General features: G+C 42.8%; 1 protein-coding gene across 1 annotated transcript in view; it reads right to left on the bottom strand.

The window, feature by feature from the left end:
* Nucleotides 1-19,517, bottom strand: part of rerg (RAS-like, estrogen-regulated, growth inhibitor) — a 75,725-nt gene that overhangs the window by 8,346 nt on the left and 47,862 nt on the right. Inside the window, exon 4 of the mRNA XM_020510973.2 lies at nucleotides 1,597-1,670. Coding sequence (XP_020366562.1) covers nucleotides 1,597-1,670 — 74 coding nt within the window. The remainder of the gene's footprint in view (nucleotides 1-1,596; nucleotides 1,671-19,517) is intronic.

Below are 19,517 nucleotides of genomic sequence, written 5' to 3'. Positions count from 1 at the left end.
CTGTTCCCATATTTGTCCACGTCCTGCTAACCCATCATTCCTGCACTTGTTATCTACTTTGGTTCCTGGTCATCAAAGTTCTTCATGTAATATTTATATTTAATTAATTAATGCTCATACGTAATATCTTTATCCTCGTGTTCATATCCCTCCACAGCCTCTGCTCTTCTTATTTCTGTCACCTCCTTCTGTCCTACAACCCTCCAGAAATTCTGAGCTCCTCCAACAGCACCTTCCAAACCAGAGACCTCAACCACCTAGTGGGATAAGGGTAGCAGATGCAACGGGAATACTACCATCTTGCAAGCTTCTCTCCAAGGTACAAACCATCCTGACTCGGAACCACACCATCATTTCTTCGCTGTTGCTGAATTAAAATCCTAACAGTGCTGTGAATCTACCAACACGACACAGATTACAGCGGTTCAAAAAGACAGTTCACAACCACCTAAGGACAACCAAGGTTGAGCAACAAATGCTGGCTGAACCAGTGATTCTCACATTCTGTCAAAGAATAAATAAATGTCCTCCAAATCTGACCTCTTACCCATTCTTTACTCTCTCTATCCCACCATCGGCGCCTTGAAAATCTTGAGCTCAGAAATTCCTTCCCTGGGCTATTCCCTCTCAAAGCTTTTACACCAACTTTCTAAAATGTTCTTCATTGTTATCAATCAGCAACTCGATAACAAACAAAAACGAAAGAACTGCGGATGCTGTAACTCAACTAGAAACAGAAATTGCTACAAAAGCTCAGCAGGTCGGGCAACAGCTGAGGAGAGAAATCAGAGTTAACGTTTCGGGTTGAGTGACTCTTCCTCAGATAAAAACTGAAAGAACTGCGGATGCTGTAAATCAGGAACAAAAACAAAGTTGCTGGAAAGGCTCAGCAGGTCTAGCAGCATCTGTGAAGGAAAAAAACAGAGGAAGGGTTCTGAGGAAGGGTCACCGGACCCGAAACGTTAACCCTGTTTTTCTCTTCACAGAGGCTACCAGACCTGCTGAGCTTTTCCAGCAACTTTGTTTTGACTCTTCCTCAGAACGGATTAATAAAATTCTCGAAGTGTCCCGGAATATTCTCCTACAGAATAGGCACTGCACGAAAACATGTTGTTGCAGCAGAGTACAAATCAGAAATTTGGCCACACACATTAACCTTCCACTTAACTATGGACAAGCGTGAAATATAAACCTTCACCCTGAAGAAAATGAACCTCGTGATTTAATCAGATGAATGAACGTATGATTTAAAACGGTCAGATCTGGAAGCTGGGTGCGTACTTCAAGTATCCAATCCCCTTTCTAACTGCACAGACTGTTCTGTCTTACCCAAGGGTGTGCTAACATGTATGCATACACAGGCAAATGCTCCAGCGAATACAACCACCAGCTCTGCAAAGGAAAATATCAACTTGTGGGGCTATTTTAAAAAGTAATTGGCATATCTCAAAAGTTACACAATTCCCATATCTTTTTCTGGCACATTTTCTAGTGTGCATGTAAAGTAAATGAGAAAATCAACAAGGAAGTAAGTAAATGGTGTACAATGACAAGTCAAACAATGATCTAGGAGAGTGGTTTGCACCACTAACTCACCTGGCCAGCTGTATCTAAAATTTCCATAGAAACTGCTTCATCATCAATGGTGGCTTGGTGGCGATAGGTTGACTCTGGCAATTTGTATTAAAAAGAAAATCTTTCATTAATGTCGGATTCTACATTACATCGGCTTGGATGAGCATTAAGCCTAAGAACAGTACTTACAAGCTGATCTCAAACCCTCTAATCTCAAATACAGTCAATATTTCTCCTCAAATGTAAGAATAGAAACTTGGAGCTCTTCACGATGCACTGTCCCAGTATTAAGGAGTGCCAAGGTTGACCAAGTTCACCAAACAATTTGAAAATTTGTTTCTAAGATTGTGTTTGGGACACAGAAAAATGTAAATGCAAAAGGAATTAAGATGCAGAAACCATTATTTAGATTGGCACCCAAAAGTGCTACTTATGAGAGCAAAATCTTTTAATTAAATCATATAAATTAAGTAGTTACAGCAGTTGTAGTGTTTCATAAACAGCAATCTTGTTGGCTGTGCCTTTTTCAACTAAACACTCAGAGTTAATACGTTAAGCCACAGATACACTTGATGTAATTATAGCCTAACTTGCCTTGTGGGACACTAGCAGGTGGAACACCAGAGACTTCATTGCAGAGTAAAGCTGGACAGAGTGTAAAAACTGGGTTAACTGATTTCAGTTTTCCTGATGAATGATTTAAGTTAAAATTGTCCCCAATAGTAAATCACTGCTGGCACACTCCTTAAAAGCAGAAGTGTCTGTGGGTTTGGTATCCTTCCTGAACTCATGCCAGTTATTTAACAGAATAATATCAAGGTATCGTTACAAGAGATATTTGCTTCCTAATGTTTTATAAATCCAGTTGTTTCACTGTGTTTTGTCAACTTCAGAATCCTCTGTGTCTCTCACACCTCACTTGACATGCACAGCATTCCCAGCATTCTGTGTATAGTGTGTGACTGAAGGAGCCATTAGGCTGAAGGACAATAGCCACAACTTACCTCTCTTCACAACTACTTCTAATGATGGTAGAACTCCACTTTTCTAATAACACTTTCCCTTTTACATGGTGATTGCCCTGATTGATACTTGTTCTTTCTGCCTATTGGCACAACTGGCGGCATTTTGTTAGATTTTGTGTCTTGGGATGGTGAATTCAGAAAGAATGTGTCCCAGCCTGCAAACTCAACAGTATTAGCCACGGAGGTCAGTGTTTTTCTTCAGATTTCAATTACTAGAAAATCTTGAACACACAAGTGACACTCACCTCTTTGCCTTCTCTTCAATCTGAATTTCTATTAAGTTGGGCTCCACATTGGGGAGAATTGTCTCAATAATCTTAGATAACAAGGTGTAGAGCTGGATGAACGCAGCAGGCCAAGAAGCATCAGAGGAGCAGGAAAGCTGACGTTTCGGGTCGAGACCCTTCTTCAGAAATGGGGGAGGGGCAAGGGATTCTGAAATAAATAGGGAGAGAGGGGGAGCCGGATAGAAGATGGGTAGAGGAGAAGATAGGTGGAGAGGAGACAGACAGGTCACAGAGGTGGGGTTGGAGCCAGTAAAGGTGAGTGTAGGTGGGGAGTTAGGGAGGGGATAGGTCGGTCCAGGGAGGACGGACAGGTCAAGGAGGCGGGATGAGGTTAGTGGGTAGGATATGGGGGTGGGGCTTGAGGTGGGAGGAATGGTTAGGGAGGCGGGGACTAGCTGGGCTGGTTTTGGGATGCGGTCGGGGGAGGGGAGATTTTGAAGCTTGTGAAGTCCACATTAGGCTGCAGGGTTCCCAAGCGAAATATGAGATGCTGTTCCTGCAGCTTTTGGGTGGCATCATTGTGGCAACACAGGAGGCCCAGGATGGACATGTCGTCCAAGGAGTGGGAGGGGGAGTTGAAATGGTTCGCGACTGGGAGGTGCAGTTGTTTGTTGCGAACTGAGCGTAGGTGTTCCGCAAAGCGGTCCCCAAGCCTCGGCTTGGTTTCCCCGATGTAGAGGAGGCCACAACGGGAACAGCGGATACAGTATACCACATTAGCAGATGTGCAGGTGAACATCTGTTTGATGTGGAAGGTCTTCTTAGGGCCTGGGATGGGGGTGAGGGGGGAGGTGTAGGGACAGGTGTAGCACTTCCTGCGGTTGCAGGGAAAAGTGCCGGGGGTGGTGGGGCTGGAGGGGAGTGTGGAGCGGACAAGGAAGTCACGGAGACAGTGGTCCCTCCGGAAAGCAGATAAGGGTGGGAGGGTAAAATGTCTTTGGTAGTGGGGTCGGATTGCAGATGGCGGAAGTGTCAGAGGATGATGCGTTGGATTCGGAGGTTGGTGGGGTGGTACGTGAGGACGAGGGGGATTCTGTTTTGGTTGTTATTGCGGGGAGGGGGTGTGAGGGATGAGTTGCGGGAAATGCGACAAACACAGTCGAGGGCGTTTTCGACCACGGTGGAGGGGAAGTTGCGGTCCTTGAAAAACGAGGACATCTGGAATGTTCGGGAGTGGAATGCCTCATCTCGGGAGCGAAGGAATTGGGAATAGGGGATGGCCTTTTTGCAGGAAGGTGGGTGGGAGGTGGTGTATTCTAGGTAGCTGTGGGAGTCGGTGGGCTTGAAGTGGATATTGGTTTCCAGGTGAATGCCAGAGATGGAGACAGAGAGGTCCAGGAAGGAGAGAGAGGTATCAGAGATGGTCCAGGTGAACTTAAGGTTGGGGTGGAAGGTGTTGGTGAAGTGGATGAACTGCTCAAGCTCCTCGCGGCGCCGATACAGTCATCAATGTAACGGAGGAAGAGGTGGGGTTTAGGGCCAGTGTAGGTATGGAAGAGGAATTGTTCCACGGAGCCTACAAAGAGGCAGGCATAGCTTGGGCCCATGCGGGTACCCATGGCCACCCCCTTTGTCTGTAGGAAGTGGGAGGAATTGAAAGAGAAGTTGTTGAGTGTGAGGACGAGTTCGGCTAAGCGAATGAGGGTGTCAGTGGAAGGGGACTGGTCGGGCCTGCGGGACAGGAAGAAGCGGAGGGCCTTTAGGCCATCTGCATGGGGAATGCAGGTGTATCGGGACTGGACGTCCATGGTAAAGATGAGGTGTTGGGGACCAGGGAATTGGAAGTTTTGGAGGAGGTGGAGGGCATGGGTGGTTCCACAGATGTAGGTAGGGAGTTCCTGGACCAAGGGGGAGAAAATGGAGTCGAGATAGGTGGAGATAAGTTCGGTGGGGCAGGAGCAGGTGGAGACAATGGGTCGACCTGGGCAGTCAGGCTTGTGGATTTTGGGAAGGAGATAGAAACGGGCGATACGGGGTTGGGGAATGATGAGGTTGGAAGCTGTGGGTGGGAGGTCACCTGAAGTGATGAGGTTGTGGATGGTTTGCGAGATGATGGTTTGGTGGTCGGGGATAGGATCATGATCAAGGGGGCAGTAGGAGGAGGTGTCAGAGAGCTGGCGTCTGGCCTCGGCGACGTAGAGGTCAGTGCGCAATACTACAACTGCGCCTCCCTTGTCCGCGGGTTTTAGGGTGAGGTTGGGATTGGAGCAGAGGGAGCGGAGGGCCGCACGTTCTGTGGGGGAGAAGTTGGAGTGGGTGAGAGGGGTGGAGAGGTTGAAGTGATCGATGTCTCGACGGCAGTTAGAGATGAAGAGGTCGAGGGAGGGTAGGAGGCCATGGGGTGGTGTCCAGGAGGAGGGGGTGTGTTGGAGGCGGGAGAAGGGATCAGTAGGGGGAGGGTTAGGCTCACGGTTGAAGAAGTAAGCGCGGAGGCGGAGGTGGCGGAAAAACTGTTCAATGTCCAAACATGAGTTGTATTCATCAATGTTTGGGTGGAGGGGGACAAACGTGAGCCCGTTACTGGGGACTGACCATTCGTCCTCAGTAAGGGGGAGGTCTGGGGGAGGATGGTGAAGACTCGGCAGGGCTGGGTGCTGCAGTCTCCTCTAGAGCTGCTGGCTGTGGAGGTGGTGGGCAGAGCGACGTCAGCAGTGGACAGAGTGACGTTGGCAGTGGGCGGCGCGACATCGGCCGGTAAATCTTGGATGGTGGTGGCAGCAGCATCCTCGATGTCTGTGTTGTCGGCCTCAGAAATGGAGGCGGCGGCATCAGCAACGGTGTCGATGGCATTGGCTGTACCGGAAGTGGTGTACCGGGCGGCGGCGGATGTGACGTCATCCGTGGAATCTGTGGGTGCTCCGAAGGTGGCCACATGGCCAATGGTGGCGGGCACATGGTGGGGAAGGTCCTGGGTAGGGTGGCAGGCACCAGCAAGTTTAAAGTACTTTCGGTTTTTAGTGTCCAATAAAGCCGAGTAGAATTGAGAGTTCAGGTTGTGGATCTTATGAGGAATAAAAAACAGGAGAGGTCCTTTGCAGGTCTGGGAGAGGGAGGCTCTGAGCTGGGGTAGGCTTAATTGTAGTGCCAGGAGATGTTGGCGCATCGCAGCGAGTGTATATTTCAGGAGTCGCAGGGAGAAACGCTTCTGTAGGATATCAATGTTCTAAATGTAGGGGTCGTCGCGGTTGGGGCCAAATTGGGAAGGCTTAAATGTAGACTGTAGTCCGTTGGCGTATGATCTGGTTCCGTAGGCAGGTACTCAGAAAGGCAATGTGGCTGTAGTACCTAGTTTGCTTTAGGACGTGGGCGAGCAGTTTCAGGGCCGAAGAGATTACAAGAGGGTTGCAGTGGGAAAGGGATACACTGAGGTTTTTCCAGAGGGAGGAGGGTAACTTCTTTAAGGTAGGCATCCTTAGAAGAGGCTTCACAGTGGGGTTAAAATTGTTAGAGATAGTAGGATCTGCCAATGCTGGAGAATCTGAGATAACAAGGTGTAGAGCTGGATGACCACAGCAGGCCAAGCAGCATCAGAGGAGCAGGAAAGCTGACGTTTCGGGTCGAGACCCTTCTTCAGAAATGGGGGAGGGGAAGGGGATTCTGAAATAAATAGGGAGAGAGGGGGAGGCAGATAGGAGACGGATAAAGGAGAAGGTAGGTGGAGAGGAGACAGGCAGGTCAAAGAGGCGGGGTTGGAGCCAGTAAAGGTGAGTGTAGGTGGGGAGTTAGGGAGGAGATAGGTCAGTCCAGGGAGGACGGACAGATCAAGGGGGCAGGATGAGGTTAGTAGGTAGGAGATGGGGGTGGGGCTTGAGGTGGGAGGAATGGTTAGGGAGGCGGGGACTAGCTGGGCTGGTTTTGGGATGTGGTCGGGGGAGGGGAGATTTTGAAGTTTGTGAAGTCCACATTAGGCTGCAGGGTTCCCAAGCGAAATATGAGATGCTGTTCCTGCAGCTTTCGGGGGGCATCATTGTGGCAATGCAGGAGGCCCAGGATGGACGTGTCGTCCAAGGAGTGGGAGGGGGAGTCGAAATGGTTCACGACTGGGAGGTAATCTTCTAACTTGTAAGATTGCAAGTTAGACTATAATACACCAGTAATAAACAGTAACTTTCAAAAGTTCCCAAGTATGCATTACAGTGTTTCAGAATCTATTCTATGCATGAATGTGAATATTTAGATTGTCTGAGGACAGTGACAGTGGCTTTTTTAGAGATCCGTGTCAAACCTTATCTAAGCTTTTTCCATTTCCACACGCAATTTGTTTAACCATTTCCCAGTAACAAGGTCTTTCTTCCAAGGGCCTCCTCATTGATTATTGTTTTAAGGAATTTGAAGATTTGTGTTAGTTCAAAAGTTAATTTCACTAGCAGAAGATTGGTGAATGCCAATAGATACTATAACACAAGTGAATGAGATTGTATCTCCATGATCTGTCTATAAACATTTTACAATCCAAAAAGATACTTTTATTATCCCACGATACTTGAAGGAAATTTATGGCACAACTTTAACTAGCTTAAAGTTAGTAAAATGTAAGGTTCAAAGCCAACTCTAGGAAAAAGTCTCAATTATATGTCTCCTATAAACATTGTCTTAGAAACAGTAGTATGGTATTAGCATTTATAGCAATTCTGCTTTTTTTTTCTTTCAACAACATTTGGAATTTACATTTGTACAATGTTTTTAAAATACAAATTAAATTCCAATTCACATCAGTAATAATTTTCTGGACAATGGAAACCAAACCCTGAAGGGCCACGAATAAGACGTGGCTGACTAAAAGTGATCAAAGGTTTGTATCTCAAGGATATTTTTAAAGGGAAGGGTGGTGGCAAATTTATAGATGGCATTACAGAGAGTAGGCTCCAAACGTAATTGTACAACTCCTAAGACTTCTCTGACCATGAATAACATGTCAAAACTTTAAATGGAAACCACCATCAACTGTTAATTCTGCTAATTATTGGGTGAGCCCTGTATTTGTCCTTCGATATTCAAGCAGGTTTGTAAAACAGCAATAAACTAATGTGAAAGGCCAGGCTGAGTTCAATCTGTCTTCATTGCCAAATTGAGACAAGAGGAGGTAGATATAAAGGCAACATTATGACGTGCCAGGAACATTCTCATACAGAGTAAAGAGCAGATTTAATGAATTCACAGTCCTGGCATGGAACTCTGTGCTGGGCACACATATCAGAAAGTATGGAACAGAAGTCAGCACACTCCACAAGGATTCTTTTCTATTCATTTTAATTGACAAAGCATTTCAGAGGTCACTGACCTTGATGCCCAGTGCACAAAGCTTTTGCAAAGACCATAAACATCTATATTTAGCCATACATGACTAAATCAGACAGAATAACAGCTTGGGAGCTCATCAAGAATGCACCATTGACAGCGTTTCATCTCCAGCTATCTGTACATTCCTTTAGATAGTATAATGAAGTAAATTAATAAGAGATAGCTATCTATCTAATTCAGGGTACTTTTTAAATACTCACATTTTAATTCCAGCCCTTTGCATTGGACTGCTGGTGAAAGTGGTAGGAAAGTTAAATTATATAAAGAAAGAATCTTAATTTCAACAACAGCTTTCAAGAAAGGAGTTGCTAAGAAATAAACAGTGACTTTAATGCAGACAGGAAAATTAGTGGCATTTAAAACAAAAGCCAGCAATTTGTGGCGAGGAAGAAATACACTGCAAGCTGTGATTGGCCACAGATTACAGGGCTATTTGTGCTATTCCACTGGTGATAAGCTCCACCTCCCCTGGAGTTTGGAGAAACTAATGCATTTGTGCTGCATCACAAATTGAACTGGCTGCCGAAAGTTGGGGCTGACACTTCATGGCATGAGGACCCTTGAGGTGTTCCTGCAATGCCACTCAACCTCAAAGGGAAAAAATTAAACTCCGAACTTTCATTCCTGCTGGTTGGAAATTCTGCTTTGATGTTTATGAACTTTAAAGTATCAGATTCTTTTTAATGTTCATACTTTTTCCTACTGTCTCTTTTCAAGTTCACTCTAAACCATATTTTTCCTTTCTTTCTTTTCCCTTACTGCATCTCATTTGACTTTAATTTACCCTATTCCCATCTCTTTCATTTTAGTTCTTCAGCCTTGATGAAGTTGGTCCTGTCATTCAGCTCCAGGTATCCACTGCCCTTACTACTGTTTCCAGCAAATTTGGCAGAATATTTTTCATGCAGAAGTGAAAATTCAGGGCTGATGTCATAAGTGCCCTGATAATCTGCTTTAGTGATGGACAACTATTGCCTGGGACATAGCGAGATTGCCCCTGCTCTTGTTGCAGTGCTGTAACGTCGTTTACACTGAGAACACAAGGGACTTGAACCCACAACTTTGAGACTCAGACATAATAATGCTACCATTGAACCAAGAATGGCATCTGCAATTTGCAGTAGCCCAAGCTCATGGTATTCATTCCTCAGATAGAGATCACATTCACAAAAGTAGTTATCTTGCATCAAAATGGTAAAAAAAAAGGGGTAGGGGAGAAATGAGGTAATTAGACACCAACATTCAACTCCTGGGATCTGGATTCAAATCTAACCAATGCTGATGGTATAAAAGCTGCCGTTACTTGTTGCTGTTAGCATCCTGAGAGAAGAGTTTGTACAACAATTCACTTCCTAATTGACCTCCGCCTATATTTCAGAACTTTCCTCAAATCCTGCACCATAATTGGCCATTTCAATTGAGTGGAATCTATGCTCTATGGAATTTTAATAGAAGGAAGGGTAGTGACACACTGATGAATTAGAGGAAAGATGATTTTCTACGGTCAAGGGATGAAGCACATCCTTAGGACAGAACAGAGAGAGCTTTACTCTTCATCGTATTATAACGTTCTTGACCTGTGGGGCCTTGATGCTGACAGTGGTTGCTAAAAAAACTGCAAGCGTTCCTTTCCTCAACAGTGACATCCCTCCCTACTGACAGCACTGAAAAAGGTCAAAGAAAGAACAGGAGGAAGTGTACTTCCATACACCATTCCTCTTTTGTCCCTCCAACAATACTCAAAATCGTATGTCCTGAAATCTAAAGAACCAATTGTCTAACTCGATTTCACTGACAGAATATAGTACAGAAGATGACACAATGTAAGCCCTGCCATGGTTTTGACCTGGTTTGGGACTCTGGAAAGCTGTGGGGTTAACTATGACATGAAAGCGTTTCACGTTGTCCTGGCCAATATTTAAAACCAGATTATTGTACTGTACTTATTTTGTGTGGGAACTTGCTGTGCATGAATTAGTTCCCATGTTTCTGGCATTGCAACAGTAATTACATTTCAAAAGTACTTCACAGCAATTTGTATTTTCATGGCCTACCATGCATATACCATTACCACTCTACTATTTCCATTAAACCACAGGATCAACCCAGGTTGAATGAGTAGACTTGAACAGCACGTCAAGAACAGCGTTTGGCACATCTAAAAAATGTGGTGGCCAATCTGGTAAAATTCTGGATAAGCTTCCAATCATATTTCTGCAATAAGACCTATTGACACCATCGCTCGACTCTCTCTCGCATCTGCTTATCTGCAGCTGAAATCCTCATTCATGCTTCTGTTACCTACAGACTTGATTATTCAATGAATGCTTGTCCAGCTACCTTGTTCTACCCTCTGTAAGGGTTAGGTTATTCAAAACTCTGCTTCCTGTCTATTCACTCATGCCAAGCCCTGTCTCACCTGACCTTGCTGACTTACACTGACTTCCAAATATGCAATGCCTTAATTTTAAAATTCTCATCTTGTTTTCAAATTAGTCCATTGCCTAGCCCTCCTCTATCTTTGTTTTTATGTTACTACTGAGAAGTCAGAGCCCAGAATGAAATCATGCTTTTTCTCAATTTGGTGGTCTTCCACTGAAATATGAGCACCAAAGGGTGCAGATTTGGTTTTAACAAAACAAAAACCAGAAGTTTATTACACGCAAGAAAAAAAAAAGCAAAATAAAACAAATCAAGTTGTCTAAGTGTAATACAGTTTACAAGACCATCAAAACGAACAAAATTTCATCTACTCCCCAACACCATCACTATACAGCTAATCAAAATCCACAGAAATTTTCCTGTCAAATAATAACTGCTTTCTCACAGTTTCATTCATGGAGTCATAAAGACAAAGTTGTACAGCATGGAAACAGACCCTTTGGTCCAACACGTTCATGTCGACCAGATATTCTATATTAATCTTGTCCCATTTGCTGGAATTTGGCACAGATCCCTCTAAACCGTTCCTATTCATATACCCATCCAGATGCCTTTGAAATGTCGCAATTGTACCAAGCTTAGATTACTTCCTTTGGCAGCTCATTCAAACACACACCACCCTCTGCATGAAAAAGTTTCTCCTTAGGTCCCTTTTATATCTTTTCCCTGTCAACTTAAACCTATGCTCTCTAGTTTTGGACTTCCCTACTTGGGGAAAAAGACCTTGGCTATTCACCCTATCCATGTCCCTCACAATTTTATAAACCACTGTAAAGTCATCCCTCAATCTCTGATGCTCCAGAGAAAACAGCCCTAGCCAATTCAGTCTCTCCCAATAATTCAAACCCTCCAATCCTGGCAACATCCTTGCAAATCTTCTCTGCATCCTTTCAAGTTTAACTCCTGGGAGCCACAAAGCTTTGACTCACACAACTGTAATATACCTCAGCTCTGAATAATTAATGCAGATTTCAAATCAAATGCTCCTAGTCTGGAAGCTTTCACAAACTGAAATCTTTACACCATAGGTGAATTATTCCCTTAACTGCTTTGAGCAAACTCACTTTGCGAGAAGGTATACTTGCATCAACTTCAATTAGGTCTCTTTAGAACTCAATTCAAAACGTTTTAAACTTTCTCATCCGAGCTTCTGCTAAGCTAATTCCTTAATGCTTTCTTTCCTTCTCCTGTCCTAAACCCCACAACGCAAGCAAGCTTCCATTAACAGCCCAGGACCCATTGAGATGATTATGCTGTCATGATTCTGATCCCTTAAACATTCCGATTCCAATCTGCTCTTCAGATGCACAGGCTACAGGCTTTGCATTCCCTCCAAGCTCCTCTCAACCATGTTTTCCTTTTTTAAGATACTCTGAAAAACTCAGTCTTAGGAGGAAATTTTTGATCATCTAACCTTTATTTCCTTGCATGGCCTGGTGACAACTTTTATAAAGCTAACGTGAAGCACTTTAGGATGTTCTGTATGTAAAAAGGGCTATATAAAGGCAATATGTTGCTATATTATCTTTGGGACGGTTACTACTAATCAGAAACATAACTGGACTAGCCATATAAAGACTATGGCTGGTAAAACAGAATGCTGTGGTCAATAACTCCACTTCCAAATAGCACAAACCTTTCCACCATCCACAAAGCTAGAGTGTGATGAAATACATCCCTAATGCCTGGATGAGTGCAGCTCTAACAACACTCAATTAGCTCAACATGATTTGGAACAAGCAGCCTACTTGATAGGCACCCTTTTAACCACTTTAAGCATTAATTTTCTCTCCGATTAATGCAATGCAACTTCAGTGTATACCTTCTACAAGATCCATGGCAGCAAGCTTCATTGGCGACTTCCAAATCCACAAACTGTACCACGTAAAAGAACAAGGGGGGGGGGCAGGCATTTGGGAACATTATCACTTGCTAGTCATTCCATCCTGACTTGAAACAACATCATATTCCTCCATCGTCACTTAGGCAAGATACATGCAAGCCTTTCTTTCACTCAGGAATTAAATGCACATAAGGAGTTCAAAAGTCTATCTGTGTTGAGAATGTAAATTTAGATCCATAAAACTAACCAGGTAGCTCTTTTAAATGTATAAATACATTTTTCCCCACATTTTACAGTTCAAAACTTACTATAAATAAGTCCAGAGTCAAACTTCTCCCATTCTTATGTACTTTAATAACACCACTACATGATACACATCCACATCCATCAGAAACCACTAACCCGTCAGAAAAGTGATTTATGTATCAGCAAGACAAATCTGATTATAAACAGGCTTAATAAAGGAAGCTCTTCATGTCTTGCCTCAAATATTACAAGACTTCAATATAAAATTGGCTTCAAGTATCATACAATTCACAGAAATGATCCCCACTGACAGACAACAATGATACTTTGAGTGTGACAAAACCTACACTGTATTTATATAAATACTGGGTCAAACCTTTTCTATCTAGCACCCATAAGGGGATTTTAATTGACTGAAAGTCTCTTCACTTTTCAACTGACAAGGAAACATGTTAACTTAGAGATCTAGCAAGACAAGCATTCATTGCCCATCCCTATTTGCCCTTGAGAAGATGGCTGGAGGTGTGTGTGACCTGCCTCATAAATCCATGGATTCTATCTGGTGCAGGCAAACCCAAAGTGCTAGAGGTTTTATGCAACTGAGGGGCTTGCTCAGACATTCTGGGAGGGCAGTCAAGAGGCAACCACATTGCCAAGTGGCTGGAGTCACATGTACGCCAAACCAGGAAAGGTTTGCACATTTCCTTAAATGACTTACATTAAGGGAGGAAATTAGTGACTGTCAGAGGAGTTTTTAAGAAACATTGATGATAGTTTCATTCATTCCTTATTGAGATTGGCATTCAATTCTTAATTTATTATTTAAGTGAAATTAAACTCCACCAGTTGTCGTTATGGAATTTGAATGCTGGGCCTGGAGCTCTGGATTAATTGTCCTGTGACGTTATTATCACTCCAACATCACCACCAGCACCAATCCGCTATCAACAACACCCCACCGCTGTCATCACAACCGTGCTACTATCACCACTAACCCTGTCATCACTACTCCACCATCACCACTACCTTGTCAACACTGCTCCACCATTACCACGATCGGACAAGAAACATTAACTCTGATCTGGCTCTCTCTGCGGAGAGAGAAACACAGAATCCCTGCAGTGCAGAAAGAGGCAATTCAACCCATCTGGTCCAGCACTGACCCTCCAAAGAGCATCCCAGCCCCCACCCTATATCCATAATTACCATGGCTAACCCACCTAGCCTGCACATCCCTGGACACTACGGGCAATTTAGCATGGCCAATCTACCTAACCTGCACATCTTTGGACTGTGGGAGGAAACCAGAGCACCCGGAGGAAACCCACACAGACACGGTGAGAATGTGCAAACTCCACACAGTCAACCAAGGCTGGAATCGAACCCAGGTCCCTGGTACTGTGAGGCAGCAGTGCTAACCACTGAGCCACCGTGCAGCCCATAATCTACCAATTTGGTAAATTTCTTCAGCACTTTTTGTATTTATTTCCAATTTCCAGCCTCCTCAGTATTTTGCTTTGATTTCAGCACCTTCAAGTTGATACACATGTTGAGGTTGAAGTTGAATGAATGAACGGAGGCATGGCTTGTGATCTTGTGGCCCAATATTTCTCACCTTCTGGGGTAATGTTTACAGCCAGCCGGCCTGCCTGCTCGGTACCATGAGCAGCGTGGCCACCAGTTAGGGACAATGCCAGACTGCCTCTGTTTGTTTAGGTGCTCAGCGGTCATCTGAAGATGGGGCAGGCATGGGGAATGCCAGTCTTTCAGGAGGTATCCACTGAGTGGTTCCAGGGACAGCACATGGTAAGATGTGGCTGGAATTAGACTTGACAGTTGGCATGGTGAGGGGTAGATATTTAATGAGGCAGGTTGGCAAAGAAATCTTACTGGATCTTGGGGGCAAAAAAGTCACCCGAAAAGCTCAATGCAACTCGCACTTAGGCAGGAAAAAATAATAAGATTCAGCCAACAGGTGAAAATAGTATTCCCTGTCTTAGAATGTACAGCACCTACAGTGGCACTCAACGCAGTACTAAAAAGAGTTATAGGTACCATCTTTCAGGTGAAGCAAGAAAACTTGTTCTATCCTTCTATTTCAGGTTTACATTGAATATGCAAGATATTAGGCAAGGAAAAGCCAAGAATTCTCCCATTGTCCCAGTCAAAACTCCCTCTCAAACAACCACAGGGCGAAATGGCTTTAGATTAATCGTTTTTTACAACTACAAATACAGAGTAATCTGACAGATCTGACAATGCACTATAATACACAGAATCATAAAGAAATAGGGCACAATTTAACCAGTCCATAACATTCATTCTTCTTTATCTAATTCTATCGATGTAACCTTCTGTTCCCATTCCTTCACATGTTTATTTGTTATTACTGTCTCTATATCTTTTCATAATATGGCAAACAGACTGCGCACAGTTTTCTAAGCGCGGACTAAAAAGGTGCAATATCAGATCAACATAACTTTTTCACTTTTCAAACCTATTCCTCCAGAAATAAATTCTGCAATATTGGTTAGCTTTTTGTTTGGCCTCATTTACATGCATCGCTACTTGCAGTGATTTGTGTATTTGTACTCTATGATTCCTCTATTCCATTTAGATTCATATCGTCCAAGTAATATATGACCTCCTTATTTTTCTTACCAAAAGGCAATACCTTAAACTTAACTGTGTTGACACGGATCTTCTAATTACACAGCAACTCTGCAAGTTTATTTTGGCTGCCTTATAATTTGTTACAGGCATCCTTTGTTTTGAGACTGCCCCCTCTCCCAAACCCCACTATGCCCAAAATTGGGTGGTATTTGTGATTTCTGATTAGAAATTTTGATTGTGATTTTGAAGTCAAAGTCATTAACAAACTGCAAGCAGTTGCTCCACCATCTGTTCTCTCCTTTCTGTTCTGTCATCAACTACTATCCATTCTCCTATTTGGTCCCAAAGCTTTCCACAAGCTTCCATTTAATCTGTGCGGCACCTTGCAGAAGGCTGTTTAGGAAAAGGAAAATTGGACTTAACAGCAAAAGTAGGCCATTCAAATCTTTATGTCATTTAAAAAGATCTGGTTGTGGCCTCAAATCGACTTTTTGTTCAATTCCCAATAACACTTGACTCTCTTCTATATGAAAAATCTATCTGAATGAGTCTAGAACCAATTAAATAACCCCAGCTTTTATCAGAAGAATTCTACAGGCCAATCATCCTCATCTCTGACCTCATCTCTTATTTTTACTCTACCTCCTAGCTCTAGTCTTTCCCACAAACAGAAAGAGTCATGCAGAATGCTCCGAACGTATGATCAGGATCTTATATGCTTCAATAAGATCATCACTTATTCTTCTCAACTCCAATGAGTAAAGTAACAAACTGTTCAACTTTCTTCATCAGATCAGACCTTCATCCCAGGAATGAGTCAAGTGAACCATCTCTGAACTGCTTCAAATCTAGATAAATACTATCTAATGCATTAAGCTTTGTCTATACTCTCTGCAACCGCTTCAAATAATTCAATTATTGCTAGTCATGCAAGAATTCCCTCTGGAATCCACACTGACTACTTTTTTCTTTATCAAGCTTTTTTTTTAAAACTTCTCTTTTAGCAGGGATCCAATTACTTTTCATCCCAATGATCTTACGTTGACTGGTCAAGTTCTGTCATCCTTATTTAGATAAAATGGTAGCTACACACCAGTCGTCTAGCACTACACCTTTTCCTAACAAATTATTAAACATGTGTAGCAATTCCTTTGCTCTGCCCTTTCTGAATTCCTTGAAAATGTGCAAACAGAATCCAATCAGACCACCGGTTTTAGCCAAATATTTTATTTTATAGCTACCTTCCTGATTGATTATTTGATGTCAGTTTGATTATATCACACATTTTGTGTGTTCATTCATAGGATGATGGCATTACTGGCTAGGCCAGCATTTATTGCCCAGAGGACAGTTAGGAGTTAACCACACTGTTATGGGGCTGAGGTCACATGTAGGCCAGACCAGGTAAGGACAGCAGCTTCCTTCCTGAAGGAAGCAAAGTGAACGGGTATTTCCTGACAATCAGGCAATGGTTTCATGGTCACTAGACTTTTTCAAAAGTTGAATACAAATTCCATCACCTGCCATGCCCAGGATTTGAACCCAGGTTGCCAGAACATTACACAAAGTCTGGATTAATACTTTAGTGATAATACTGCTAGGATATCACCTCTTTTCATGTTTTGATTCCACCTGCTGAATTCATGCATACCTCGCCTGACTTCTAATAAATAATGAAGTAAAGCCTATGATGTTATTTTCTCCATCCTTTAGTGCCCTACTCCCAACTCGACTTTTTTTTTTTATTTGCCCGTAGAATATTTTTTGCTATATTGTTTTATAGAGTCAGAGAGACATACAGCACAGAAACAGACCCTTCAGTCCAACCCGTCCATGCCAAACATAATCCCAAACTAGACTAGTTCCACCTGCCTATTCCTGTTCCATATCCCTCCAAACATTTCCTACTCATATATCCATCCAAATGTCTTTTGAAAGTAGTAATTGTACCCGCATTCACCACTTCTTCAGGAAGTCCATTCCACACGCAAACCACCGTCTGCGTAAAAAAATTTGCCTCATGTCTTTTTTAAATATTTCTCCTCTCACCTTAAAAATGCAACACCTAATCTTGAAATTCCCCATTTTAGGGAAAAGGTAACTACTATCAATTCTATCTATACACCTCATTATTTTATAAACTTCTATCAAGGTTACCTCTCAAACTCCAGTGAAAAAAGTCCCAACCTAGCCAACCTTTCCTTATAACTCAAATCTTCCATACCTGGCAACATCCTGGTCAATCTCTTCTGAACCCTCTCCAGCTTAATAATATCCTTCCTCTAACAGGGCAACCAGAACTGGACACAGAATCCCAGAAGAAGCCTCACCAATGTCCTGTACAACCTCAACATAATGTCCAAACTCCTATGCTCAAAAGACTGAGCAATGAAAGCAAGCATGCCAAATGCCTTTTTAACCATCCTGTCTACCTGTAATGCAAACTTCAAAGAATTATGTACCTGCACCCCTCAGTCCCTCTGTTCTACAACACTACCCAAGGCCCTACCATTAATTGTATAAGCCCTAGACTTATTTGTTGTTCCAAAATGCAATACCTCGCATTAATCCAGATTGAACTCCATCTGCCATTTTTCAGTCCATTGAACTATTTGATCAAGATCCCTTTGTAATCTTAGAAAACCTCTTCACTGTCTACAATGCCACCAATTTCGGTGTCATCCGCAAACTTACTAACCGTGCCTTCGATATTCTCATCCAAATCACTTATATAAATGACAAACAAAAGAGGACCCAGAATCGATCCCTGTGGAACACACTGGTCACAGGCCTCCAGTGCGAACAGCAACCTTCCACCATTACTCTCTGATTCCTGCCATTAAGCCAATCATGTATCCACAATTGGCAAGCTCACCCTGAATCCCATATGACCTAATTTTACTAATTAGTTTACCATGTGGAACCTTATCAAATGCTTTACAAAAGTCCAAATAAACAAAGTCTACTGCTCTGCCATCATGAATCTTTTTGGTAACTTCCTCAAAAAAACTCAATCAAATTTGTGAGACATGAACTTCCTTGCACAAAACCATGCTGACTATCCCTAATCAATTTTTGCCTCTCTAAATGTCCATATATCCTATCTTTTTAATCACCTCCAACAATTTACCCACAACCGAATCAAACTCACAGGTCTAGAGTTCCCTGGTTTCTCCTTACAACCTTTCTTAAACAAAGGTACAACTTTAGCCACCCTCCAGTCATCAGGCACCTCACCTATGGTTATAGATGATGCGAATATTTCTGCCAGGGGCCTCGTAATTTGCTTCCTTACTTCCCACAACATTCTGGGATGCATTAGATCAGGTCCCAGAGATTTATACACTTTTATGTTCTCTAAGTCCTCCCAAATTTTCTCTTCTATAATATGAACTGTTTTTAAAACATCAAAGTTTATTTCTCTGCATTCTCCAGACTCCATTTCTATCTCCACAGTAAAAACGGACATGAAATATTCATTTAGTATCTCTCCCATCTCCTGGGGTTCAACACAAAGACGACCTCCTTGATCTTTATGAGGCCCAATCCTCTCTCTATCTACCTTCTTGCTCTTAATGTATTTGTAGAATCTCTTTGGATTATCCTTAACCTTCTCTGCCAATGCTATCTCATATCCCCTCTTTGCCTTTCTGACTTTTCACTGAAGAATGCCCCTACACTCTTTATATTGACTAAGAGATTTATTTGATCCAAGTTGTCTATATCTAAAAAAAAATTCTTTTATTCTTGACTAGAATCTCAATATCTTTATTCATCCATTGTTCCTTAATCTTACCAGTCTTACCCTTCACTCTAACAGGAACAAAATGCCTCTGAACTCTCATCATTGCACTCTTAAACGCCTCCCAATTGTCAGACATCCTTTCACCTGTGAACAGTCTACTGCAATCAACTTTTGAAAGTTCTTGTCTCATACCATTAAAATTTGCCTTACTCCAATTAAAAACTTTAATCATATGGAAGGCTTACCCTTTTCCAGAACCATTTTGAAACTGATAGAATTACGATCACTAGACCTATAGTGTTCCCCCACTTTTACTTCCGTCACCTGCCCTGCCTTATTGCCCAGAGAAGGTCTAGCTTTAGAGATAGTAGGAATTGCAGATGCTGGAGAATCTGGGATAACAAGGTGTAGAGCTGGATGAACACAGCAGGCCAAGCAGC

This window comes from Rhincodon typus, chromosome 22 (assembly GCF_021869965.1).
Source record: "Rhincodon typus isolate 14 chromosome 22, sRhiTyp1.1, whole genome shotgun sequence".
Taxonomy (NCBI): Eukaryota; Metazoa; Chordata; class Chondrichthyes; order Orectolobiformes; family Rhincodontidae; genus Rhincodon; species Rhincodon typus.
The sequence above is the reverse complement of the archived record's forward strand: the minus strand, read 5'-3'. Positions and strand labels throughout refer to the sequence as shown.